General features: G+C 44.3%; 2 protein-coding genes across 5 annotated transcripts; one reads left to right on the top strand and one right to left on the bottom strand.

Annotated features, from left to right (window-relative positions):
• Positions 1–1,948: 1,948 nt before the first annotated feature.
• On the bottom strand, positions 1,949–16,711 carry LOC133342666 (U8 snoRNA-decapping enzyme-like). Of its 4 annotated transcripts, XR_009755175.1 has the most exons (7): positions 16,380–16,711; positions 10,087–10,350; positions 8,225–8,462; positions 6,711–6,886; positions 6,063–6,252; positions 5,517–5,654; positions 1,949–3,407 (listed from the first exon to the last, which is right to left on the bottom strand). XR_009755175.1 is itself a non-coding variant. In XM_061551979.1 (4 exons), the coding sequence occupies exon 4, from the start codon at positions 3,166–3,168 to the stop codon at positions 2,314–2,316; it is 855 nt and encodes a 284-aa protein (XP_061407963.1). In that variant the 5' UTR covers positions 3,169–3,407; positions 5,517–5,654; positions 6,063–6,252; positions 6,711–6,920; the 3' UTR covers positions 1,949–2,313. The 4 variants fall into 4 exon arrangements, 3 of the variants coding, with proteins under 3 accessions (XP_061407963.1, XP_061407964.1, XP_061407965.1); XM_061551979.1 differs by lacking the exons at positions 8,225–8,462; positions 10,087–10,350; positions 16,380–16,711 and having other exon boundaries at positions 6,711–6,920; XM_061551981.1 differs by lacking the exons at positions 1,949–3,407; positions 5,517–5,654; positions 6,063–6,252; positions 6,711–6,886 and having other exon boundaries at positions 6,921–8,462.
• Positions 16,712–20,210: 3,499 nt separating this feature from the next.
• SEC13 (SEC13 homolog, nuclear pore and COPII coat complex component) lies at positions 20,211–26,080 on the top strand. Its single transcript, XM_061551978.1, has 9 exons — positions 20,211–20,356; positions 21,303–21,347; positions 21,517–21,632; positions 22,741–22,892; positions 23,571–23,704; positions 23,859–23,992; positions 24,105–24,225; positions 24,551–24,697; positions 25,052–26,080. Exons 1-9 carry the CDS (start codon positions 20,354–20,356, stop codon positions 25,160–25,162), a joined length of 963 nt encoding a protein of 320 aa, XP_061407962.1. The 5' UTR covers positions 20,211–20,353; the 3' UTR covers positions 25,163–26,080.
• The last annotated feature ends 791 nt before the right edge of the window (positions 26,081–26,871 follow it).

Genomic DNA, 26,871 nt, shown 5'->3' with positions numbered 1-26,871 from the left:
CCTGGTGAAAGGTGAGAGTCACAGATTGTCAATGTTTCGTCTTTTCCTTCTTTGCATGACAAGAAACTCAAAAGCACTACAACATATGCGAATACAAGCTATGTTCTATTAGATATTATTTTAGCACTGCTATCGATGACTCTACCGATTACCAGTTCAATTACTCGATGAATCAGATAACACAATCACCTCTTTTCCCATGCCTGCCACTGGACGGGAGGTGATGGGTGACGTCATTGGCACCATCGGGGGGTTTCCTGCCTTCACGAGGCAGGATGTGGGGGTGGCCATCATTTTTTAAGTGGCCCGAGAAATCGACCACAAATAAAGTAGTTGATTTAAATATTTAGTCAACGCGTTGACTTAATCGACTAATCGTTCAAGCTCTAGTTGGGGCAATCCAGGGAAGATTGTGTGATTTGAGCTGATATTGTTGTTGGGTGTTCAACTCTTGTCTTATGCTCTATGTTAATATCAATGAGAAAAGTTTTCCAGTTCTATACTAACGACGTTATCATAAGCTGCTCCAAACTCCTAAACCTGGTACATCTATATATATATCCTTACATTATACATCCAGTATAGCTGTGGCCTCACCAGCTGTATGAGCCCATTGTACGAACAGCTAATAATCAACGGTCTCTTTTTCCATTGGCACATCTGCTCTGCGCCAGGGCTGAGCAAAGCCAGTCCGGTGCGGTTGGGTCAGGTTGGGCCAGCTTTTTGCACCGCGGAAAATGAGCTGTGGCGCTGACGTCACACGCAACGAGCCGACACGTATGTCGATGCATGGTCGGGCGTGACCTGTGGCCAGATGTTACATACCTCGCCTGGTATACAGCAGATCGTGAGTTCAATTCCGAGCCCGACGCCCGATGTACGTTTGGAGGTTACGTGTCTCTCTCCCCGTGGTTGCGTGGATTTTCCTCCAGGTCCCCTCTGTTTTTTCCCTCCACGTTTAGAAACATGCGTTGAGTGTTCGGCTGCTATACATTTCCACGCGATAAAGCACTTTGTTGAGCTATCATCTGTGGCAAGGTCGCTACTGAAAATAAAGCTACGTAGCTCAATGGGCCTCACCTGGTAAAATAAATATATAGTTTAATTTGAAATAGTTTTTATTTTCGATGATGCGATGACGCTGTGTCCTCACAGTGACATCAGACCCAATGGACACATCATTAGTCCCGCCCTGGCTCTGCTTGGCACCCCAGCCAGATGAAGGGCGTTTTGCGAGGCCGGCGTATCGTGGTTCGGTTCTGGCTCGGTATGGCAAATAAGCCAAGGGGGGAAAAAAAATCACCCGTACCGTTATGGCCCCATGGTGGCTCGACTCTGATGTTCCAGTAGAAAAAACTCGACTTGTGGCAGTGTGTGGCTAGTCAGCGCTTGCACGTAGATAACGAATCTGCTCGTTTAGTGTGAACGATGTCACGTTTTTCTTCCGCGTGAATTGGACATGCATGAGCTTCTTGCTTTGCGACTGCGGTGATGTCAGCATGTCTTCCTATCTTTGAAATGGAACCTGTTAAGCAGAGCACCTTGTTGTTTATGCAGTGGAATCGGTGTGTAATTATATGTTTACATATACAGTAACATGCTGCATGACATCAAACGTTTATTTTTGCAGTTTGGGGAAACAGTATATTACATATATATCATAGGGGGACATCGAGGCAACATTTCAATTCTGCTCGGTCACAGGGCATGGTATATGAGAGATATATAAATGTATAGATATTGTACTCTGTTACGAACGAGAGTTCGGCTTTCATGGTTCTTATCCACTTCAGTATACTGCATGCATTGTTGCCAACCTATTCACGGAAGTGATCTCAGCTTGTAGCATTGTAAATAAAAACACTTGGCTTTTTAGAATTCGTAAAACCAGTTTTGTTTAAGTAGGGTAATAATTCACCCCTCTACCACTCCCGCCCCTCTCCCCCCTCACTCGCGTAGCAAATTGATAAAATGTTCTTGATTGTAGTTGATGACTCGATCCATTTGAATGATCCGTGTTCACAATTGGATTCAGGAATCGATGCATTTTTGCCATCGCAGGGCCTATGGAATCTCATTAGCAGAGCCGACTGCGAGGGGACACGTGACCCAACCACACATACACCATATACAAACCGTAAATAAATTATTATTCTTACACGCGCGGTTTTACACGTGCGTCGTGACCACCAGAACCCATTCAAGCTTCTCCATGGCCACTTTCATCTTCCACATAAAAAAAACATTCAGCGCGTAAAATGCACCGACCGGTCAAAATTCGTATCCACGTCGAGCGCTGGATGACACGGTACCCTACTGCCCGGCAAACTCGCCGTCCCCCGTGGCCGAGAGCGCTGGCGGCGGAGTTGCGCACGTCATCGTTATCCTGGGCACCGGCACGCCGGCGAACTCTCCCGGCTCGTGTAGAACCAACTCCCCGCGCACGCCTCGCGAAGGTCGCGCCGCCGGCGGCCCGCACCCCGCGGCCCCGTTAGCGTTCACGTCGGGGCTTGGGCACCCGCTCGGGAGACAGCCTCCGTCGCGGCGATTCCCGTCCTCCCTCGGGGACGCCTCGCACGCGCTGGCGACGCTGCGAGCCACGCGAAGCGAGCACGGGCGGCGCGTCCCGCCGGGCTGCCGAGCGCCACCGTGCGCCCGGCAAGCCGGCGTGGCGTCGTCGCGTTGACGCCTGGAGGGGGAGCACGGGCTGCACTGCCCACGCTCCGTGAATGTGTGTCGGGGACGCTGCTCGGCGCCTCCCTCGACGCGCCCGCGCTGCCCTTCGGCCGCGCCGCCCCACCGTTTGGCCGAGCCTTTGTCGCCCTTCAAGGAATGGGCCTTCCAGTCGAAGGACTTCTTCAGGGAGGATTTGAGGGGCTTTTTCACGGAGCGCCTCGTACGCATGTCAGCTCCGCGCGTTGCCGTTCCTTCGTCCGTGTGTTCTGTAAGCGAGCCGTGGCTCCCCGTGGATTCCACTCGTGTTCCATTTGGCCTGGCTGCGTCGAGAGTGTCAAGGTCGGCGGAGGAGTTATGAGCAGGAATTGTGGCAGCGCTGTTCGTCAGGGGAGCTCTTCCCGAGGGCTCGTCGTTGCTCGGACCTGACCTCGCTGATATTTTGCGTGCTGTCATCTTCCTGGAAATGCTGGGTGAAGTGCTGTTGATGTGCATGTGGAGGCACGCAGTCGTGGTTACCTGATAAACATTTCGTCTTTTGACCGATGGTTTTCATTGCTATGGCTTGAAAACGTTCGCGAGGTGGCAAGGGTTTGCCATTGCCTTTGGTCAAGTCTAAAACAGTTTTTGACTTAAGCAGCGCCTCCCGTTCATTGCTCGAGCACGCGTCTCGTCCTCCAGTCCCCCGGCGGTCTTCGGAATGCGACAGACTCCGTGCTCGGAAAAATCCCGCCCTTTAAAAGGCAGAGAGAGCATTTCAACATTCTCAATTATAAACAGATGTGAAAGTAATGTAGTGTGTAACTAAAAAATGCTAAAGGCCTGCATTTGCTAATTTGATTTGCACATGTAAAGTATTGACCCCTAATCCCATGTTATGTACAATGCAATTGCTCTGCCCTGGGCTATGGGCCAAGTTCTCTGAATGTTTTCGCTTGAGACTGGAGCAAATTGCTCTCTTAAAGGGGGTTCGACACCAACCAAATGTATTAGTGATCAGAACCATTCTGTAGCAGAACACCTTATCGGAGACGTTATCTCACAACGAGTAATGATGCAGCTCACAGAGAATTTCTTGCTGGAGGCTGCACATGCTCCCATTGCATTGCAACAGCATTCTTCCATGTGTGGTGGCAAAAAAAAAAGAACAAACATCCCCCCGTGTACTCTTAGGTTTTTTCGGTAAAGTCATGTAGGTATAAATAAATAAAAAATAAAATTCATTCTAATAAATAATAGAAAACAAATAACAGAAATAAAATAATAAATCACGACGTTTCGGAGGCAACACAAGCTTCCGTCTTCAGGTGGAACCGTCACAGCACGCTTGCTGTATCAAGTAAATCGTGCTGTGACGGTTCCATCTGAAGACGGAAGCTTGTGTTGCCTCCGAAACGTCGTGATTCATTATTTTATCTAAAAAAAATTTCCCTACGTGACTTTACCGAAAAAACCTAAGAGTATGAATTCTTGCAGTCACGAAAGCTTCAAATCTAGAACTCCCCCGTGTAGTCTGAACAGACTGTAGGGGCAAGTGCTGTTAGCGAGCCCCTATGAAGGCCGACAAGGCACGCGAGGGGGTGGGTGGCCAACACCACACCCGGTTTCCTTTGTCTCCCTCGTGGTGATGTTTACACACCACACCAAGTACTCATTTATGGCTGGGTCGATCTAGAGGAGGCCCACGACCGGTTCAAATAATCGTAACTGTTGTTGGCCATGAGCGGGAATTGAACTCAGGTCGCCGGGTTCGTAACGCAGCGCGCTAACTGCTGCGCTACCGCTCCCCACAGGTGGCAAAGATGCCCCGTGTAGCCTGTACCAGACTGTAGAGGCAAGTGCTGTTAGCGAGCACCTATGAAGGCCGGCACGGCACACGAAGGGGTGGGTAGCCAACACCACGCCCGGCCGCCTTTGGCACACACTTGTGAACAAGCACTTTGGGGGCAATGGTTGGCAGACCTGCGAAGCCTTGCAAATTAACTCCCAAATCTCTGGGCAGCAACGTGGCCAGGAGATGGCAGTGCAGCATGTGAGTTCATAAACCCATCTGTGCAGACCTTTTGAGTGTTAATCTCTCGTGCGGATAGCTTTTGACTCGGTATTGCGGTTTTCTGCCACATGGAAGAAGAAGAAAAAAAAACATTGCCGGAAAGAAACTGGCCAAACATACGAATGAAGGTGTTGTCAAGCCACTGCTGGATGAGGGCCTTCCCATGCCGTTCGGATCGTGGGGAGGTTATATGACCATACTTTACCAAGCTGGCCAGTGTAGGTTGGTAAAGGTGGATAGCATAGACATCGGAGCACAGAGGCATGAGTGTAACTATTTATTTTCCTGCACTGCCCTCTGCTGCCCACCACATAGCCCCACAGTGGTCACCCATTGAAGCACTATCCAGGCTCAAGCCTACTCGGCTTCAGAGATCTAGCTAAATCAAACACATTCCCCACAGCGATGGAGTTTGCTGTGCTGCCCTCTGCTCCCCCGAGCCTTGAATGTGTAATTGTTGTTTTAGATGACATTGATATGGGCTGTGCTGCGTACGTTGCTTCAGGGTGAGCCCTGAGCGCTGTGACAAATGTTGTTCTCATGTGCAGAGCGGGTGGGAGAGTGTTGCCCTCAACTCTGTGGACCAGAGGTTACTTGAAGGAATCTCAGAGGCAGCGATGCGATATCCGCTTCTGTGGGCTGGCCTCTTAACACCACGATGGAGAGCGATGCGATTCTCAGTCTCACGATGTGACGTCAATTGCACAATCGGGATCGCGTTCGGGGAAAATTGACGAAAACATGTATATTTTTTAAAACAGTGAACCCTGAATTCACCATGCACCATTACCTGCTGTAGGTTCCACAGGCCGATGTTTCCACTGGGACGGTGCTCGCAGCCGTAGCCCCATTGAGTGGCTCGATGGGAGGCAGCCGAACATGCGCGTGGACGCCTCTTCCGCTCACATGCAGACGCTGAGCCGTTCGCCTCGAGAAAAAATGAAACATTCAAATTTTAATTCACTTAACACCGCCATTGTACGCGTGTCTGCTGCGCACTATAGTGGTATCGACCGTAATTAGACGATGCAATCAAAATTGCGTTTCATTGCATACGATCCATTTGTGGATGTCCCACTAAAATAATGAGGAAAAATTTGTGTAGGAAAAGTAACATTTTAATTCGAAGCTTCGACACGTCTCCCCCCCCCCCCGATCTCGATGCACATTTAAATCTTGAAACTATCCTCTTGTCAGATATGGAGCCATTCCCACAATATTCACTCAATTGTTGGGGGAAATAGGATCATTCGAAATCAGTGGGCAATTTATAAACGGATCACTTTAAATATACCGTTGTAAATATTGTAATTATGTAATTGTGTTTTCCGCTTACCACTTTGCGTTGCTCAGCATTGTTGTTCCAGGATGCATTGTGGCCACCTCTTGTCCGCTACTCCTTCTCCTCTCAGCTGTGTGGACGAGTGACCCAGCGCGGCTCTAAGCAATTAGCTCGCCGGAGGACCGTCAGGTCCAACCCTCTTCGCTGCACGCTTCTAATTTGCACTGTATTCTTCTTGCACATGCTTTCTGCCCCAAGGGAGGCACACAAGGGAGGCGATTTTCGTCGCTGGCAACCAATCCAAATGATAAGCTCAATACCCTCTCCCATCCCTTGCCCTGGGTATCCCTTCCACTCCTCCTCTGCCCTCTTCCCCAACAATCCACCTACTTAGGTGAGATCGGGAGGTTTATGTGGAATGTGCCAGGGAGAGCATCAGACTTTACCCCCTGCTGTGTTTGTTCAGTCCCCTGACTCTTTGCTAGACCCCAACTCCTCCCTTCCCCCAAACAACTCCCCCCGCCCCCCCCCCCACGGTCACCCCCTGGGGAGCCAAGGCTTGCCACAAGTGACCTCCCGCAAGGAGCCACACACGCAGCCTCTTAGCGGTGCGGCTTACAGTCAGGTTTTGTTATGAAGAACTGCTGCCCGCTGTGTTTTTATTTAAAGGGCCAGGTTTGGCGTGGTTGTGTGGCACTTTACCGGCTTGTTATCGTTTGCCAGTGGACCGTGAGTTTCGACCACGTTCCAGACTAGCCGAGCAGAGCCGTGCGCAGGAGTCGGAGCGGTGGCGGAAATCGCGAAGGTCCATCGCTGCTGTACAATCACCGCATGTGTGTGCTCGTCTTGTTGTGAGCCAGTTGCCAGAACTGCCTTTCCTACAAGGACCAAACAAGTAACGAGGATGCTTACTTCAATGCAGAACGCAATGTTTATTGTCGGATCGGCGTCATCGGACTTCCCATGCGTTTTATTTGCTGTGCAGTAATTAAAAAAAGCATTACAAATGTTAATTAAAAAAGAAACCTGGTATTTGTTTTTACCGAGGCATAAATACCCACGTCGCATAAATATTCTATTACTTTGTAAACCCGATTGTTTTACATGTCTGGAAGGCACTCCTAAAAATAAAGTACTATAGAATTGCAACGTGACTTTGCACTGCTTTATTCCTGCTGACATTAATTACACAACCATCAGGGGTTGGGTTAAGGCAAAATCAAACGTCGAGAGGCTTACAAAAGCTGTGGAGGAAACACTCGTGTTGACAACACATTTACCACTTTTTACAGCAAGCAAACACTCTGGCCTATTAAAGACGTTTCAAAAAATGTTCCATCAACTTCAGCTATTAAGTGCCTGTTGAGTTTGAGCAAAAAAGAGACATTATAACTGTTGTCAAGAGGTTAATTCAAGCAGTCTGTTCACAGGTAATTTCACAATGAACATCAAACATGGATTGTGGAATGCAGCAATGGCAAAATTCTTGAAGATGGTTTCAATGACTGCATATTGCCAGCTTTGACATATGGATCAGGAAACACGGATCGTGAATAAACAAACGTAAAAAAGAAAAGTGCTCACTTGAAATTACTCTGGGTAATGCAAAGAAGAGTACATGGATCACGGAAAAAAATTCTGGAACAAATTCTGGAACAAATCTTATTGACTTATAAACGATGTTGGCTTGGGCAGGATGCATCGCAAGAAGGGATAACCGCTGATGAACAAGGCTGGCGATGGATTGGCAGCCCGAGGAGATAACGTGCCCGAGAGAATAACCTCTGAGGAGATGGAGCCATGAGATTCGTTCATCTGCACGAGTGCAGTGGATCGCGGCATCACGGAATACCCATGAGATTGCGAATGTATGGGGGAAGGCCTTCGTTTAGCCATATTTTAAACCATAACGAACGATGAATTTACATGACTGCATAAACTGAAACAACAAAAATTATCTCAAACAAACGTTGCACAACTTTGCATCCACAGATCATCTGCCATGGTGAATCCACTGCTGGATTAAGACCTCCCAACAAAGCCTCTACAATCTTTCACAATCTGACAATGAATTAATCTCAAAATGACAGTGAAGCAAAATATACACTTTCAATATTTTTACACACTTTTTGTTTAGTGCACGTATGAATACAGTGTGAATATACAATAATTGTAAGCATATTTACGCAGTTATTTAACGCAACGTGGTAACGCACACTCGTCAACGTGAGCGGGCGGCATTGTGGGAGGAGGTGTTCCGTCCCAAGCGGCTCAATTGGCTCTGCTGGCATCCTCGGCAGCCTGCAGCTCCTCGGGAGTCATGATGCCGAGCTTGCGCAGGGCGTAGAGGAGCTGGTCACGTGCGTTGCCGATGAAGCGGTTCCTCAGGAATAGGGGCAGCCCGCCTCGCCCCCCGCGGAGGGTGTACAGAGGCACCCTCACCATCCCCAGCACCTGGAAGGCAATGCGCTTCCCTTTGATAATAAGTAAAGGAAAAAAGTACAGCCTTGCATTCTAGATTAGAAGCTTTCGTGACTGCAAGGATTCATGCTCTTTGGTTTTTTCGGTAAAGTCACGTAGGTAAAAAATAAAATAAAATAAACGAAAACAACTAAATGAAATCGCGACGTTTCGGGCGCAACACAAGCATCCTTCTTCAGGTGGGGACAACGTAGCGAAAGCACAAACGCTTAAGTGTGTCTAAGAGATGGCTGTGATGAGGAATTATATAGTCGCGGGGGATGGAGGGAGAGGGGCATGGTGAGTGTGTGGGCTATATAATTCCTCGTCCCCACCTGAAGAAGGACGCTTGCGTTGCGCCCGAAACGTCGTGATTTAATTTAGTTGTTTTCATTTATTTTATTTTATTTTTTACCGACGTGACTTTTCCGATAAAAAACCAGAGTACACCCTTTGCAATTGCAGCGGGAGCAAATGTACCCATAGTACTTCCTCTGTGCGACTAAATCTTCTGGAATGTACCCATCTCAGTCAGACCTGAGAAGCCAAGCTTAGTTAAACCTGATTTGATGCTTGGATTGGGTGACCACGATGCACAAGGGGCTATTATTATAGGCTGCAGCACTAAGTGGTGTTCCCCACATTCACGGTCCTGCATTGGCCAGCGTGGTGAAGTATGGTCAAATAAACCCTTACGACCCACAAGGTGCTGCAGAGGCCCTCATTGTGTACTGCCTCGTCTCGCAACCTGGTAGCGAGCTGCATTCGATAGCCACTCCACTACTTTCTTGGATATCTTTTAAAATGGAATCCCGAATAACCGAAGTTGTAATACATTTAATATACAAGTCCTCCAAATTCACACACACACACACCAATGCTTTTTAATTAAACACATTGTCAGGATCCTGCATGGACTCACTCCCACCTATCTCAGCCCTCTCTCATCTCAATATACTTATCTGAACATGCCTTCCACTCCAGCAACTAAGGCTGTCATTCAAACACCGTCAGTCAAAAACGCAAGTCAATCTTCTCTGCAGTTGTCTCGAACCATTTGCACTGCTGAGACCATTCCTTCCCCTTTTCATATTACTGCATCTTCTGCGTGTAACTTTCTTATAAGTGTCTCCATGTTATCTAAATTTTACAATCTGGCCCGTGTATTCTACCCCACATTCCCTGCTCTAAAAAAAACCGACCCTTACCCCTTCTTCAAACTTCACACTCTCTAGGTCTCTCGAGGGATGACAGGAGATGACAGCACAGCAGCGGTTTACATCTAACTGTGCTTTGCTGCGACTGATATATACTGGTATGTGTGGATTTTCTCCAGGTAATCAAGTATCCTCCAACATGAAGGCAGTGTTTCATTAATTTTATTGTCCCAATGCAGGACCTTCCTGAATAAGAGTCGTAATACTCCGTGGGATTTCCCTGGATAAATAAGTAAAATAAGTACATACACATGTTGTCCTCCTAAATTTACAGCAGCTTGGAATGTGTTTACATTTAAAAACGTTACAAATTTTTAAAAAAGAAAGTTTTAATTATACGTTTAATGAAGAGGCCAGTGAGACTGAGAGGTGTGTAGGCCATGTGGCAGTCAGGAACATACCTCTCCTCCATGATCCCGCGCCTGAACAGCGCTCACCTCCAAGGCCCGCAGCTCGGTCAGCGTGAGCTTACGAGCGTACAGGTGGTTGACGATGGGCCGCGGGTGCTGGCACATGTGCGAACACAGGTAGTCTGCCTCCGTGAGCCGCACGGTGCAGCCCACCTCCTCCTGCAGCTCACGGTTGAGGCCGTCCTCCAGGCATGCCTCCCCTGGGTCCAAGAAGCCGCCGGGGAAGCCCAGGGTCCCGTCAAAGCGCATCTGCATCTGGAGTTATAATCGTAAAACGTGGTAATTAAGAGTAATATGTGGTGCGGTGTGTACGAGCGGGGCCCTCTAAAGTGCCGGTGTCATGGCTTAAACTGCAAAATAGCAGATGGGGAGAGAGCCAGGGAGAGGAAAAAATACATTGGGGATGGGTTATTAGATCGAAATAAACTCACATTTAATTTACCTAGCTCCTCTACAGACACATAACTTGGATAATCACGGACTCTTAAATGCTCAGTAATTTAATTTCACGTGAGTTGCTGTGGGTGTAGAGCTATGCTTTAATTGCTCTGACTAAAAGGCAAAGTAAAACAAAGACGCTGTTCATAAGAACTGGCCTGGCCTCATTCATTATGGGTGACTGATGAATGGGTCTTGCCAATGAAAGGTAGCCCTGCTTGACACATCAGTATATTGTCCATGAGGAGACCTGGCTCACAACGCGTGGCCCATGGCCATGTGTCAGGCATCAAAGTGGTAATAGATGCATCTCCCATGAAGGGTGGCAACATGGTTGGGTTTTACCAATTGAAAAAGGCTGAATGTCAGCCATCAATATGGCCCTGCCTGGTTCATTAAGTAACATTGGGACCATTAGAGTCAATCCTTTTCCAACTTTTGCCCATGACGTTTTCTATGGCTATGTATGACCCATTATAGGAGCCAAATTACATTGACGATTTCACAAATAATTCATTTATTCTGGCCATATTTCACAAATAAGATATTCTACAGCCAGATTTCACCAAAATGAGGTGTTCCATGGCTAAATCCGTCCATGATATGGGCCCCAATGGTCAGACATTACCCAAAAGCATTTCCCAATGACTGCATAAACTGAAACAACAAATTATCTCAAACAAACGTTGCACAACTTTGCATCCGCAGATCATCTGCCATGGTGAATCCACTACTGGATGAAGACCTCCCAACAAAGCCTCTACCATCTTTCACAATCTGGTAATAAATTAATCTCAAAATGACAGTGAAGCAAAATATACACTTAGCAATATTTTTAAAGACTTTTTGTTTAGTGAACGTATGAATACAGTGTGAATATACAATAATTTAATGTATATTTACGCAGTTATTTAACGCAACGTGTTAACGCTCATACAAAATGTATGAGCGTTAATACGTTTTCAGAAAGGTCATAAGCAACTGGAAAAAAAAGAGTTGATTTCAGGGAATTTCAAAGTGGAGCATGGGGAAAGAAGCAGAAATAGAAGTAACCAGGTATTGTTACCCACAGCATGGTAGGTGAATACAAGTCTGGGTAGTTTGAGTCCTGAAACATGGGTGGCAGAATCAGCAAGTGACATTCATGGAACAGAAACCATGGTAGTAGCGATAGAGTGATAACTTAACTGCCCATTTCATCATGGGACCTCCTTTGCCAGTACCAAAATATGAGAATAGGTTTTCCTCTTTTTTTCTGGCAACAAAACAGGTGTTGAGATGTTAAAATACCAAACTGAAACCTTTTACAAGGAATCATGTCTGCATTAACCACAATCCTTGTGGTCAGAATGCAAACAAAAAATCACTGTGATAATATATGCATTGTCTTTGAAACTGCTTGATCCACACCAAAGACAGCTTTCTTTTGAGCCTAGTCTCAAAACGGTGTTAGACCAGAGGACACCAAAAGGCGTACAGCGGTTGTTCTGATGACATATAATTATGGCCTTTGGTAATATTAAATGCATGTATTGTGATTGCAAATAACGTGAATAACATGGTGCACATCTACCGCCATCTGCTGGTTCAAAGTGGAATGTTTCTGCACGATGATTTCAGAACCTGTCTTTCCCAGAAGCACCATTTAACAAACCACTCCACACAAGGCTTCATTTTCCTCGGTGGAATTTTTCCAAGACCCCCTAAACCCCCCGTATCCCAACCCCATCAACAACAGGGGACACACGTTAGACCATCGATTACACTGGTCAACAACAAAAATTGTGGCCTCGACTTTTGCAGCCGTTTTAGACTAATTTCAGGGTGCTGATTCCAAATCTGATCTCAGATTTGCTCTATCACATCTCATTTTTATGCTATCGGCATACCCCATTTTCATTGATTTTACCCGAAATTAACTCTGTCACTTATGATTGCAAGTTGTTGCGAGTCAGTGACTGCTTTAGTGTTAAAATATGGTGCTGTATTTTTAGGATAGTGTGTTTATAATATCATTTTATGTAGATATCCACATTTATTTAATATTTTTCTTCTGCAGGGCGTGATCTAACAATGGCTACAACATCCGAAAGAAGCAAATGCAGTAATGACCCAGATATCTTCTGCTACATCTGTGGCAGCTTCACTTTGCAGGATCAAAGGCGCAACATCAATACCTTTGTCAAGAAGGTTTATCTTGCCTACTTTAAAGTACGACTTGGAGACCAAGACAAAAATTGGGCTCCTCACAAAGTGTGTAAAACCTGTGTTGAAACTTTGCGATCATGGTCTAAAGGAAAGAATGCTAAGCTGAAGTTTGGTGTGCCAATGGTTTGGAGAGAACCTACAAACCATTTGGATAACTGCTACTTCTGCCTTGTCAATGTAAAAGGTTTCAATAATAAAAACAAACAACACTTACAATACCCAGATATCCCATTTGCCAGACGACCAGTTGAGCACTGTGAGGAAACACCTGTGCCTGTATTTACTGAGCTACCAGAGATTGATGTTGAATCCCTCAGTTTACCTGCTTCTACAGATGATGATGCTCAGATCAAATATACGCCATCTGATGCAGATTGTGATAAAAAATTTCTCTGTTTAGTCAGCCTGAATTGAATGATCTTGTAAGAGAGTTGTATTTGCCAAAGCAGTCTGCTGAATTGTTGGCTTCCAGGCTGCAAGAGAAAGGACTACTCAGACCTGCCACTAGTGTCTCCTTTTATCGTAACAGAGAAGCAGAACTGCGAAAGTACTTCCATTCAGATGGTCAACTTGTTAATTGTAATGATGTTGAAGGGCTTCTTCTCAATATGGGACTGCCCGGATATGATTAAAGTGAATGGAGACGTTTTATTGACAGTAGTAAAAGGAGTTTGACATGTGTGTTACTTCACAACAGAAATATATATGGTTCAATCCCAATAGGACACTCTGTAAAAATGAATGAAGAGTATGCCAACATCAAGATTGTTCTGGATAGATTGGAATACCATGTTCATGGATGGCTAATTTGTGTTGATTTGAAAATGGTTAATGTTCCGCTGGGTCAGCAAGGAGGTCACACCAAATACCCTTGTTTCCTGTGCTACTGGGACAGTAGGGCTACATTAGAACACTGGGTTAAAAAGAACTAGCCACCAAGAATCAGTTTGACGCCTGGTGACAAGAACATCAAGATTGAGCCTCTGGTTGATTGGAATAAAATTGTATTTCCCCCACTGCACATAAAACTTGGGTTAATGAAGCAATTCGTCAAAGCTCTTGATCACACTGGAGACTGCTTCAGCTATAGATGTTCAACCTTTTCAAGTCTCAGTGCCGAGAAGAAAAAGGCAGGAATATTTGATGGCCCTCAAATAAGAACACTCATCAGGGATCCACACTTTGTTACAACAATGACTGCGACAGAGGCTAGAGCTTGGAATGCATTCTCTGATGTGGTGCGGAATTTCCTTGGGAACAGGAAAGCGGACAACTATAGAAAGATTGTGGAGGAGCTGCTCTTGAGTTTCCAAGCACTTGGATGTAGAATGAGCATCAAGGTTCACTACTTACATAGTCACTTGGACCAATTTCTAGAGAACATGGGTCACGTGAGCGAAGAGCAAGGTGAACGCTTTCATCAAGACATTAAAGTTATGGAAGAACGTTACCAAGGCCGATGGGACATTACCTTAAAACTGTTGGAATACTTTATGCCAGAAAAAGTGTGTTGACCAGTGCTATCCGGCGGAAGGGGATGCCGGGTTTTCAAAAACGCCAGATAATCACTAAATCATCATAATTTAAAATTACTTGTTTGCACATTCTTGCATAACATTGTGTTGTAGATGTTGTGTATGGTATTTATTTTGGAGCGTTTTAACTGTTTACTATATCAAATTGGCATAAGCTATACATCCAAATAGACATCATGGGACCTCCATTGGCAGTACCAAAATATGAGAATAGGTTTTCCCCTTTTTTCTGACAACAGGTGTTAAGATGTTAAAACACCAAACTGAAACCTTTTACAAGGAATCATGTCTGCATTAACCACAATGCCTGTGGTCAGAATGCAAACAAAAAACATACTCTGATAAAAATGCATTGTCTTTGAAACTGATTGGTCCACACCAGAGACGGCTTTCTTTGGAACAGAGTCTCAAAAGATGTTAGACCAGAGACCAGATGAATCTGGTCACCTTTTGGCATCCTCTGGTCTAACACCGTTTGAGACTGGGCTCCAAAGAAAGCCAATGCATATATTATCAGAGTATGTTTTTTGTTTGCATTCTGACCACAAGTATCGTGGTTAATGCAGACATTATTCCTTGTAAAAGGTTTCCGTTTAGTGTTTTAACATCTCAACACCTGTTTTGTTGCCAGAAAAAAGGGAAAAATCTATTCTCATAACTGCCCATTGTTACGACTGTGCCCTGCGTTCAGACCTTGCTCCCGAATGTGACCACGAATCCATGAATGTGTCTGTGGCCATGAACATCGCCCTTGGACCATACAAGTGTTCAAATTGTCATGAAGTGTCCCCATGGCCGTGCCTCGCCATTAAAGTGTCCCCCATTGCCAGGGGTCGGCAACCAAAATAACAAAAAGTATATTTTTCTAATCCGGTAAAATCAATATATTTCCAGAACCGCAATGCATGTGAATACGTGACGGTCTTTCATAAATAACGTCACGAAGCTGTCCTTCGCGAGCCGCAGGTTGCAGACTCCTGCCCGTGGCCCTGCCTCGCCATGAAAGTGTCCCCGTGGACCATGAGTGCCCCGTGTTTATACTGCACGTGTCCTCGTGTCCATGGAAGTGGTGGGTGGCCACGAGATTGGCCCGTGTTCTCATGAGCCACAACAAGTGTCGCCGCGGCCAGGGAAGTGCCCTTGTTTCAGTTTCATGTATTAGGTATAACCCTGTACATAACAACAGGCTCAGTCCCTTTTACACGCACCTTTACAACATCCGCACCTAGTTTACACAACAAAGGCTCATTCCTAACAGCGTGCTTCAGCCGCACCGAACCTCACAAAAATAATATTCAGGGCCTACCTTGGCTCCTCCCACCCTCAAACAGTATATATACAGAGGCTGTTTTATTGGAATTTCTCTCACTTGATACAGCAATCGTGCTGTGACGGTTCCACCTGAAGACGGAAGCTTGTGTTGCCTCCGAAACGTCGTGATTTTTATTTTATTTTTTATTAATTTTAATTTTTTACCTACGTGACTTTACCGAAAAAAACCCTAAGAATATGAATCCTTGCAGTCACGAAAGCTTCAAATCTAGAAATAACCCTGTGAGCTATGCGGCCCTTGACTCGGGTGCAACCACGACAAACTCAAACATGAACAAGAAACATCTTAAAGGGACTACACGCCGCAGAGAAATCCAGGAAAAAAATAGCAAAGTCTTCCAGAAAAAAACACCGTATTTCAACGCTGTGTGCAAAAATCCAAGTAGGATGCAAGTCAAACAATAACTATAAGACAATTTAAAGTTACGAGGCTAACTCTGTACTACAACAAACATGGCTAAACCAAAACGTTTTCAAAATCACCAAAATAAAGCTATAAAAACAATGTAACAGTCATCATAGGAACAGCGATTCAAATTTAAAAAGATGGACAAATTTGAAATCGCTATATCTTTCAAATTGGGTCCAACTTTTTGAAACATCCTGCACATAACATCTACGACCAAACTTTGCAGTCATTGCTGGCTGCACGAGTCACCCCATAACAGCAGCAGCAGCAGCATCAGTGGCAGCATCAACATTTTTGGCCGTGGAAGTGTCACCATGAGGTTGGCCCACGGCCATGCCAGTGGGCCCCCCGTGGCTTCTCACCAGCACGGCGTAGCGTAAGGGGATGCGGCCGAAGAGCATCTCATCGCTGGGTGCGTAGAGCATGGCATGGGACGCGTGTTTGAAGCCACGCAGGCCCAACGCATGGGCCCTCTCCACCCGCCTGTAGCGAGCCTTCTCAGCCATGGCCACGCTCAGCGGCCCCAACACCCATCGCAACACCATGGTTTAAACCAAGGTGAGCCTTTGAGTCATTCCACTCCTTCCTTCCTTCGTTCCTTCAACGTGTCGCGTTCATTCAATCCATTCGCAACGTTGCTCGTGTGAATATTTTTTAGCGGCCACTGCTCGCTCCAACACTGCGCGTACGACGATTCGATTCGTGCGGCGGGAATCGATGGAATCGATCCGACCACGTGGAAACTAGCTGCTTCGGCGTGAGATAAAGTGAAACGGATTTAGTTCAAGATTTGAAGCTTTCGTGACTGCAAGGATTCATACTCTTAGGTTTTTTCGGTAAAGTCACGTAGGTAAAAAATAAAAAATAAAATTTATAGAAATCATAATAAAAATAAAATAATATAAAAATATAAAATAATAAACTATTATTTACTATTATTTTATTATTCATTTTTTTCCTACATGACTTTACCGGAAAAAAACCTAAGAGTATGAAACGAATTTGAGAATGAGGATGTTCATTTCTCCTGGAGGAATCCGATTATCTATAAAGCTCTTTTTTTCACAGATGTCCAGTAGGGGCAGATCAGGACGTTTCAACGACAAACAACGCGAAACCCCAAATAGGAGTGTAAAGTATAGGAAAAGTAAACACATTACTTAATACATTGCAATGAAAGAAAACTTTTTTGTTTTCGTACTAGATAAAGCCAGTTCTTCACGTAAAGGCGCAGCTCCTGCAACTGTTCGCCCAACCCACTGTTGGCAGAAAGGACCCACACACGAAGATGGGGAGGGGGTAACGAAGGAAAATGTTTACAAAAAATATAATAAACTTATTTTCCAAATAAACTAAATTGGAATTAACACCGACAGACAGAAAGAAGAACACACAGATTAGAGGGCGTAACGCGGGTGACTTGAATCTTTTTTTAAATTTAAATAATGACGTGTAGTGGCATTGGATGGAGATGGATCGATAACAACAATCAGCTCGCGTGCAGGTGGTACCCGCTGAGTTGGAGAGTTACATGGCGTCATCGTGAGACTTGTGGAAGGCTTTCTCCAGCAGTGGATTGAGAATGGCAGCTGCTGCTGCTGTTGACGATGGTTGTTGTATTTCGATTTAAAGCTTTCGTGACTGCAGGGATTCATCTTCTTGGTTCTTTCGGTAAAGTCACGTAGAAGGGAATTAATAAAATAATAAAAATTAAACATAATAAAATAATTCATTCAGACGCTGTCTTTCCGACAGACCTGTTCTTCATCTGAGGACGGCTGCTTGCGTTGTGGCCGAAACGTCGTGAGAATTATTTTATTATGTTTTATTTTAATTATTTTATTATTTCCCTTCTACGTGACTTTACCTAAAGAACCAAGAAGATGGTTATTGTACCCTGTAATTTTATCTTGGTCGATTCATTCTGGTGGACGGAGAGGAGGAATCGTGTTGTTTCGGAGTGATTCCGTGACTAAGGAAGCTGTGAGTTTCAGTTCGCGTTATAGACCACGGATACACCTTTAATTATTAAGTGGGTATGGGCCAATGGTGTAATCGGGAATGAGAATATTTCTTTCTACCGTAGGAATCCGATGAGCTGTAAAGCTCTTTTCACAGATGTCCAGTAGTGATGCCAGCAGTGACCAGCTGAACCAAAACGTCAAGCGGCCAGCAACAAGCAGCACTATCAGAGTTGAATTGAGCAAGGTTGGGACATGAGACCATGGTAGGTGGAAATTCCCAAGTTGAGCAGTGCAAGGGAATAGAGTAAGTGTTTGTGACTGCAGTGCGGGGAGTTAGGGGCCGTCCATAAATGACGTCACGCACCTAGGGGGGGGGAGGGTCAGACATTTGTGACGATGTGTGACGAGGGGGGGGGGGGGGTGAGAAATGTGACGTCACATCAAAATGCTCAACTTTAAATAAATATAGACAACACGTTCTACTTAATTAAATAGACTTTTTTTTAAATAAATGTTTTCTCCTACAACATTAGAGTGCAGCGCCACATTAAATACGCACTACAATGACAATAGTTTAAAGCGATTTGAAGCATGTAAAATTGGGGGGGGGGGGGGGGGCAGAGCTTTGTGACGTCAAATTTGAGGGGGGTCTGACTTTTTGTGACGCCGTGTGACGAGGGGAGGGATCAAAAATCGTCCAAGATCGCGTGACGTCATTTATGGACGGCCCTTTAGTTGGTGAGTAAGTGTGTTGTTGTGACCGGCAGTGTGGTGGTGGTTGCACACATCATGGATGAGATGAAACAGTCGGTTTGGAAGACCGAGTCCTCAATATGGGTGGAGGAATCAAAGAAGCGAGGTTCACGGAGACAACACATTCCTGCGGAGGGAGCTGGTAGGAACGTTGGGTTGCTCGGTCAATGGCCAGGGTCAACGGCGGCGTGGTGTATTCCGCAAAATATTCCCGACTGTGAGGGCGGGCATAAGCCGGCGTGAGTAGGTTAAACGTTGAGTTTTACAAGGGCACCACGGGGTGACCAGCCCCTCCCCACCCAGTCCCATAGTTCATATGATCACTGTTACATTGCTTTTATGGCTTTATTTTGGGGATTTCGAAAACTTTTTTGGTTTGTCCATGTTTGTTTGTTGTAGTACGGAGTTAGACTGATGGCCTTAATCTAAGTTGTCTTGTGGTTGTTGTTGTTGTTGTTTGACTTTCATCCAACTGGGATTTTTGCACAGAGCGTTGGTGTATGGTGCTTTTTTCTGGAAGATTTTTTTGCTGTTTTTTTCCTAGATTTTTCTGTTGGCGCATAGTCACTTTAAGATCAGCGTAACACGTAGGCTTTCGCGACCAATATTATTCATAAGCAACGTTTTTGGGTTTAGATCGCGTTATTTATAAGTGTGTCGTAACCCTCCACCACCCGACACGGCCAATCAGTAAAAAAGTGTCACGTTGACAAAAGACAAATAGTTCACTGCTTTAGCAGTGTTGTGGTTTCACGCTTCAACACACCGGTGGGCTAAAGTAGTGAACTATTTGTCTTTTGTCAACGTGACACTTTTTTTTACTGATTGGCCGTGTCGGGTGGTGGAGGGTTACGACACATTTATAAATAACGCGATCTAAACCCAAAAACGTTGATTATGAATCACTTTAAGATGTTTTTTTGTTCATGTTTTTTTTGTTTGTTGTGGTTGCACCCGATTCAAGAGCCGAATGGCTCACAGGGCTATACCAAATACATTTAACCTGAAAACTTAAAAAAATAAAAATAAGTAGTACACAAGTTTGCACCCATAACGAATTAAGTGTCAGAATCATACACCACCAGCACGTACAACATAATCAAAACGCAACCAACAAATGTAATTCCATATCAGGCACAGTCATAGGTATAGCAACGGCACTAATATATTTTTTTGAACACACGAATGAGTGACAACACAGTCTGAAACAGCAAATTTATAAGAATTTATTATAATATAATTTATAAATTATAATAAATGTATTATATTAAATTATAATAAATGTGCTATAATAAATTATAATAAATATGCTTCATAATAACTCGAGCCAAGGTGACAACAGCAGACGATTTCGCAACACGCATAAACATCGATTTCGCAACACACTCGCTCGATTTCATAGCGCGCATACGCATGCAGCTCGGCCGCTCATTGGACGAGGAGCGGCGCCGCTTATCCGCGCTGGGAAATGTGAAGCGGGGCTTCTGGTCTGCCACGTCCATTCCCGGCTCATCCGGATTCTGCTCCCAACTCGCAGCTCGGCACCGGCGATTCTTTTTTAATTTAAACTCATCAACGTGATTCTTTTAATTGCTCTTCGTGCGCCGCCTCGCATCGTCATGGTACGTTCTTGTTTTTTTGTTTGTTTGTTACATTTGTGTTTAAAATCGGTGCAGAGTAGGGGGGGGCTTTTACGAGATTGCCTGAGCGACCGGGAGGCTTATTGAGTGTGCAGGCCTCGCCTGACAGCGTCTGAGACACGTGGAATAATAACCATTAATAATACAATTAATGCTTTAATAAAGTTGGAAGTGTGTATTCGCTCGGGTAAGCGTGGTGAGATGCTCTAATGTATGCTGTACAGCGCTCGGGTTTCATGCGAAACGAGCATTTTTCTTCCCGTGACAATTTAGTCCGTGCGTTTTATCGACCATCGAGTGTGATGTGAAGCGGCTGCCTTGTGAGTTTGAGCAGTGCGTTATTAAAAGGCAGCAGCACCACCTTGTCAGATTTTTACTCGCTTTAAGGTATATCGTTTGTATGATGTATAAAAAACACTTTTTAATACAGTGTAATAAGGCATTGCATAGTTACAGTAAATATTAATAGTGAAGTGCTGTCACAGAATTCAGAATATATTCATGAATGCAACGTGTACAGTATAGCTCAAGAATGTGTAAACAACGTCGTTGGTTTTCTCTGGTTTCTTCCATTTGCCAATCACTAATGAATGGAATTGGCACAAACATCCCTATGCAGGACACGTATTTAAATGTAGATAAATTGTATCTTCTATAAATAAAATAATATTACATGTTATTCTTGCAGTCTTCTATACTGCGATTGTGTGAACTTAAGTTTCGCAAGACCCGTTTGCCCAGTTTTAACTTTGCTTGATAACTTTTGAATCATTATTTCATTGAAATTAAGTCAGACCTGTTCGAGAGAGGGGTCAGAATTCCCTGTGGGGTGTTGAGGCGAGATATGGTGGTTTTCAACACGTACACGACAGCTGTAATCTGCTCATTGAATACTCACCGACATTAATGATTTTTTTTTCAATTTCAGGTTTCTGTAATAAATACCGTTGATACTTCTCACGAGGACATGATTGTGAGTAGCAGTGGTTGTCTAATGGCATCTTTGGTGTGTCTGTGCCATCGGCAGCTGTCGTATAATCATAACCGAACTGTTTTGTACCAGCACGCACGCATTGTTATAAAAAAATGTTGGTGAGTTTAGTGTACGGTGGATTGTGTTAGCTCTTTTTGTCCCCTGTCAGCATGACGCCCAGATGGATTACTATGGTACCCGCCTTGCCACTTGCTCTTCCGACCGATCGGTCAAAATTTTCGACATCAAGAATGGAGGGCAAATCCTCGCTGCCGATCTCAGGGGGTAAGGCACTTGAACAATCTCCAAAAACATTTTCCATATTTTCTCATTCCTTCTAAGTGTTGTGGTGCACAGCTTTAATCCAGCACTTTGCAGGCACAGCAGATCACACATTTGTGAAACTGCCAAACCCTCTGGGCTGCAAAGTGGGCAGATGTGAATATATGGAGACTTTTAAACAGTAGTTGATACCCTCGTCCATGCTTTCATAACATCCCGATAACTATTATGACATTCCCCATTACAGCTTCCCCAAATTCCGAACTAAAAATTTCAGATGATCCAGAATTCATGTGCCCACACCCATAAACGAGGCCAAATCAAGATCCCTCCACTGACTCCCAATTTAATCCTGGATCATTTCACTTGAGAAGGCTCCATGTTTCCCCCTCCTCTCTAACCTCACTCTATCCCAGAGGTCGCAAACGGGTTTTGATTCCTTACCCGTACCCGGCCGCACCAGGGTCGCAAACGGGTACCCGTACCCGGCCGCACCAGGGTCGCAAACGGGTATCCGTACCCGTACCCGGCTGGGTACGGGTAGCCGGGTATCGGGTAGGGTACGGGTATCGGGTACCCGGTTGCGACCTCTGCTCTATCCCCCCCCCCCCCCTGCCGTGCACCCTCCACTCCAGCAACTTAGGTTGTCTTTAGAAGCCCCCAGTCCACCTTCATTTAATGGGAGGTCTCAAGACCCTCTGCCTGGAACTCTCTTCTCCCACATGCATGCTACTGACTGTCTAACCATATCCAAGTCGATCCACAAAAGCTTATCTTTTTTCTTCCTCGTCCTATGACAGACTAGAAAATGAATATGCTCACTGTTTTTGCTTCACTATAAAACTAATATGGCCACTGTTTTTGTAGAGCAGCTTGATATTGTATCACATTTAGACACTCTCAATCTAAATTGTATTGTATAGGATGGCTTCTTTGTTTTTCATGGGACACTTCAGTTTACTCATGAAATACCCCTTTAAAAGAGCCAAATGTTCTGATTCAGAATCTTTCTGAAGAATAGTATTGAGACTCAAAGTGGCTTTCCTGGGTAAAAAATAGCTCATTGTATTCATGTTGATTTTATTGCACCGCTGTGGTTTTGTTTCTGCAGCCATGAGGGTCCGGTGTGGCAGGTGGCGTGGTCGCACCCTATGTTTGGGAGCGTGCTGGCCTCGTGTTCATACGATCGCAAAGTAATTGTGTGGCGAGAGGAAAATGGGAAATGGGATAAACTGCACGAGTATGCCGGGCACGACTCCTCTGGTAATTCCACCACTGCCATATGCCACCGCCACCCACACTTAACCATAATCATACGACAGACAGTACAGATGAGAACGATGGTGTCATAGTATCATTGAGACGGTATAAAGGATGTAGTACAGATGACCGTAAATATGATACTACATATTAAAAACAACTTGTCATACGCCGTCCTTCCTGTTAGGCATGGCTATATGGCTTATATGGCTATGCTAAAAACCTTCCACTGGCTTCTCATCAAATCAAGAATATAGTACAAAATCAATCTCCTGTGTACCACCTGAGGTCTCTAATTCAAGGTTTTGAAGTATAACAAGATGGTAATTGGTTTTTTACCCTTTTATCTGGCAACAAAATTGATGCCAAAAGGTGCCTTTTGGCGTCATCTGGTCCAAGACCATGTGAAACTAGGCTCTAAGAAAAGCTGTCTCGGGTGTGGACCAATCAATTTCAAGGACAGTGCATACATTATCAGAGTTGTGTTTTTGGTTTACATTCCGACCGCAGGTATTGTGGTCAATGCAAACATGACTCCTTGTAAAAAAGGTGTCAGTTTTGTTGCCAGATAAAAGGGTAAAAAAACAATTATCATATTTTGCTACTGGCAAAGGAGGTTCCAATGGTATAACAAGATGCTTTAAAATAATATGGAGTGGTATCTTTGTCTTCCACTTTCAGTGAACTCTGTATCGTGGGCTCCCCATGAGTTCGGTCTGGTTCTGGCCTGTGGCAGTTCCGATGGGTGCATCTCCGTGCTGTCATGCCAGGCTGATGGTACCTGGGAGGCCAAGAAAGTTAGCAATGCTCACACAGTAAGTTACATTTGCTTCATGTAGAGATATGTGCACCTGACAAGTGTTCTTATATTCTGTTGTTTGTTTAAAAAAACATTGCTTTAAAACATTTATGTCGTATTTATGTCGTATTCTGTCATTAAATTACAACAAAATTCCACTGTGATTGTAGATTGGGTGCAATGCTGTCAGCTGGGCTCCTGCAGTCATTCCTGGGAGCTTATTGGAGCAGCCTTCTGGCCAAAAACCTGCGCTTACTCGTCGATTCGTATCGGGAGGCTGCGACAATCTCATAAAGATCTGGAAGTAAGTATTTCCATGAGGTTTTCCCAGCGTGTGACTCGATAATCGAGTGATGCTTCTTCGACAGAGATATCTTGCAATGACGGAATTGTTTTGTCTGTGTTGATTTTTTCAGGGAAGAGGATGGCCAGTGGCAGGAGGAACAGAAGCTGGAGGCACACAGCGATTGGGTGCGCGATGTAGCGTGGGCGCCCTCTATCGGTCTCCCTGTCAGCACAATCGCCAGCTGCTCACAGGTGATGTCCAGTTCTTCGTAGCTTGCAATGAATCAGTTATGCATCCTCTATATATGCTTTATTTTTTCAAAGCACACATGCATTGGTAATTGTGTACACACACAAAGCAAATGTATATCACTATCTTTGTCATTGACACTGCCATACAAAAGAAAAATGTACAAAAGGTGAATGTTTTGGACACTGGCTCTGATGAATGTGGTGAGTTTTTTTATATATGCTCAAAAGTATGGTCACCAGAATGACAGTAATTCTTAAAACAAGGCTTCCATGAAACAAACGAGCATGTTGTTGAATTTCCTCCAATGCACTCTACTGCATACAGGATGGTCGCGTTTTCATCTGGACGTGTGACGATTTGTCCGAGAGCTCTTGGGCACCCAAGCTCCTCCACAAGTTCAATGATGTTGTGTGGCATGTTAGCTGGTCCATCACTGGCAATATCCTGGCTGTTTCTGGTGGAGATAACAAGGTGAATTTGCAACATGTGGTTTAAAACACCTACAGCATGATTTGTATTGTTTTGTTCTATTACACTACAGTGGCTGATGCTTGCTTGGTTTTAGAGTAGTAGCATTACTGCATAGTTAACTCTTGCATAACTTGGATGAAAGAGCATTACAAGCAATTCGTATGTGTTATTTGATAAATCAAAGCAGATACTAAACCACATGTAATTATTTTACTTAGATATGTAACCAGACAATTTAACATGCTAGCAAAGATTGTTAGCATATCAGACTAAATTATATCTTCTGTCATTTTTGTCCACGCTGTCTTGCAGCACTAAGTTCAACTGTGTGAATGTGATGTGCCAAATTTGCAGGTGAGCCTGTGGAAGGAGTCTGTGGACGGCCAGTGGGTGTGCGTGAGTGACGTCAACAAAGGACAGGGAGTTGCTCCGGGTGTCGGGGATGCCCACCAGACGGAACAGTGAATGCTTGGCCATCAAGGCCCACACCAACTTTCACGTGTTCTTCACTCCCTCCATCCCTCCGCCACTTGTGGTCCTGCAGACCAAATGACGCCTCAGCCAAGTCACTCCAGCAGGAGACGCCTAGTGCATGGCCCTGCCTGGGCCTGTAGCAACACAACAGTGGGAATTTTTAAGGAAATGTTGCTCAAATGTCAGATGAATAAACATAATTAAGCACTCGCACAACATCCAGGCATACTTTTGATCGGCTTACGTGGTGTTTTCCTCCACTTATGAACAAAGTGTCTAGACATGTACGGCTTTTTTCTAGCATCTAAATGTTGGATATGAATTGTTTATTGGAGGCATTAATGTATGAAATCAATGGCTGAAAGTATTGATTATGCATAAGGAAAAAACTGCTTTTAAATATTGTTGAAATTGAAAGGTTTGCATTGCATTCATGGAGAGAAATTGTTATGTAAACAAGGTGGTACTATGGGTTGTTTAAGGCATTTTTACAGCTGTCCTTAATGAAAATGACATTAATTGCTAGGAATGAGGACGTTTACAAACTTTTCTTTATACGATGCTCATACTTGTGTTTGGCTGCACAAAATCTGGGCAGAGTGGATTGTTTGAAGAGGGTCCACTCGGCTGCATTGTATGCAAGTTATGTATTTGGACAACTTGAGCCAAAAGAAAACTTTCCTGTGGCTCAGACTTGAGACAAACTCAAACTAAACATTGGAAAAGTATTCGTGCAGAAACATCTTGGTCTTTTTGATTCGAAGGTTAATAACGTGTAGACATAGTCCATTATTTTCTGGCTTTTTATGTGCTCACTGCATTACTGTAATGCAAACTTTGTGGAACAAACTTCCATTCGGTTGATGAGCATTCATACTGTATATAATTCTAATAAATGTTTAAAACATGTTCCTGTGTTTCGATTTAAAGCTTTCGTGGCTGCAGGGATTCATCTTCTTGGTTATTTCGGTAAAGTCACGTAGAAGGGAAGTAATAAAATAATAAAAATAAAACATAATTAAATAATTCTCACGACGTTTCGGCCACAACGCAAGCAGCCGTCCTCAGGTGAAAACCAGGTCTGTTGCTGTCTCCCCGACCTGGTTTTCACCTGAGGACGGCTGCTTGCGTTGTGGCCGAAACGTGATAATTATTTTATGTTTTATTTTTATTATTTTATTACTTCCCTTCTACGTGACTTTACCGAAAGAACCAAGAAGTTGTTCCTGTGTTGATTGTGTTTTGCTATTTGTATGCATGAGGAAAACAATGGGCAAATCAAAATACAGATACATGGAGTCATGGAATTTCTGCAATTGCCCTTGAGCACTGAGTTATGCTAGAAGCCACAAACATGTAGCATACATGCAAAATAGTTTTTGAATAGTGATGTTATTGTATTAGAACATCTGTCTAGTATGACCTGATTTATAAATATTGTAAAAAAGCCATACTCGTTAAAAATTCTGTGTACTTGAGATGGTTGGCTATTTTCTGTAATGTAATGCTTAACCACTAGCAATTTTTTAATTTTCACAATTCGTCATGATTCAAGAATAGATTCCTGTTTTTACTAAATGTTTTAATACCTGTGTAAAGTTTTGTTTGCTCCAGGAGCCAAAGTATTTCAATATCATTGGTATGCATTACAATCGATACAGGCAACTGGGAGAAGAAAATAAAACCGCATTGCATAGCGT

This window comes from Lethenteron reissneri, chromosome 15, assembly GCF_015708825.2.
Source record: "Lethenteron reissneri isolate LAM-NWPU_2019-01 chromosome 15, ASM1570882v1, whole genome shotgun sequence".
Taxonomy (NCBI): Eukaryota; Metazoa; Chordata; class Hyperoartia; order Petromyzontiformes; family Petromyzontidae; genus Lethenteron; species Lethenteron reissneri.
This window is presented reverse-complemented; position numbering and strand designations above follow the sequence as displayed.

Excerpts from the sequence above, each read along its gene's own strand:
- LOC133342666 (XM_061551979.1), bottom strand. The coding sequence starts at position 3,168 with ATGCACATCAACAGCACTTCACCCAGCATTTCCAGGAAGATGACAGCA.
- SEC13 (XM_061551978.1), top strand. Across the intron at positions 24,226-24,550 it reads CAATCGCCAGCTGCTCACAG|GATGGTCGCGTTTTCATCTG; the intron begins GTGATGTCCAGT and ends TACTGCATACAG. Across the intron at positions 24,698-25,051 it reads TTTCTGGTGGAGATAACAAG|GTGAGCCTGTGGAAGGAGTC; the intron begins GTGAATTTGCAA and ends CCAAATTTGCAG.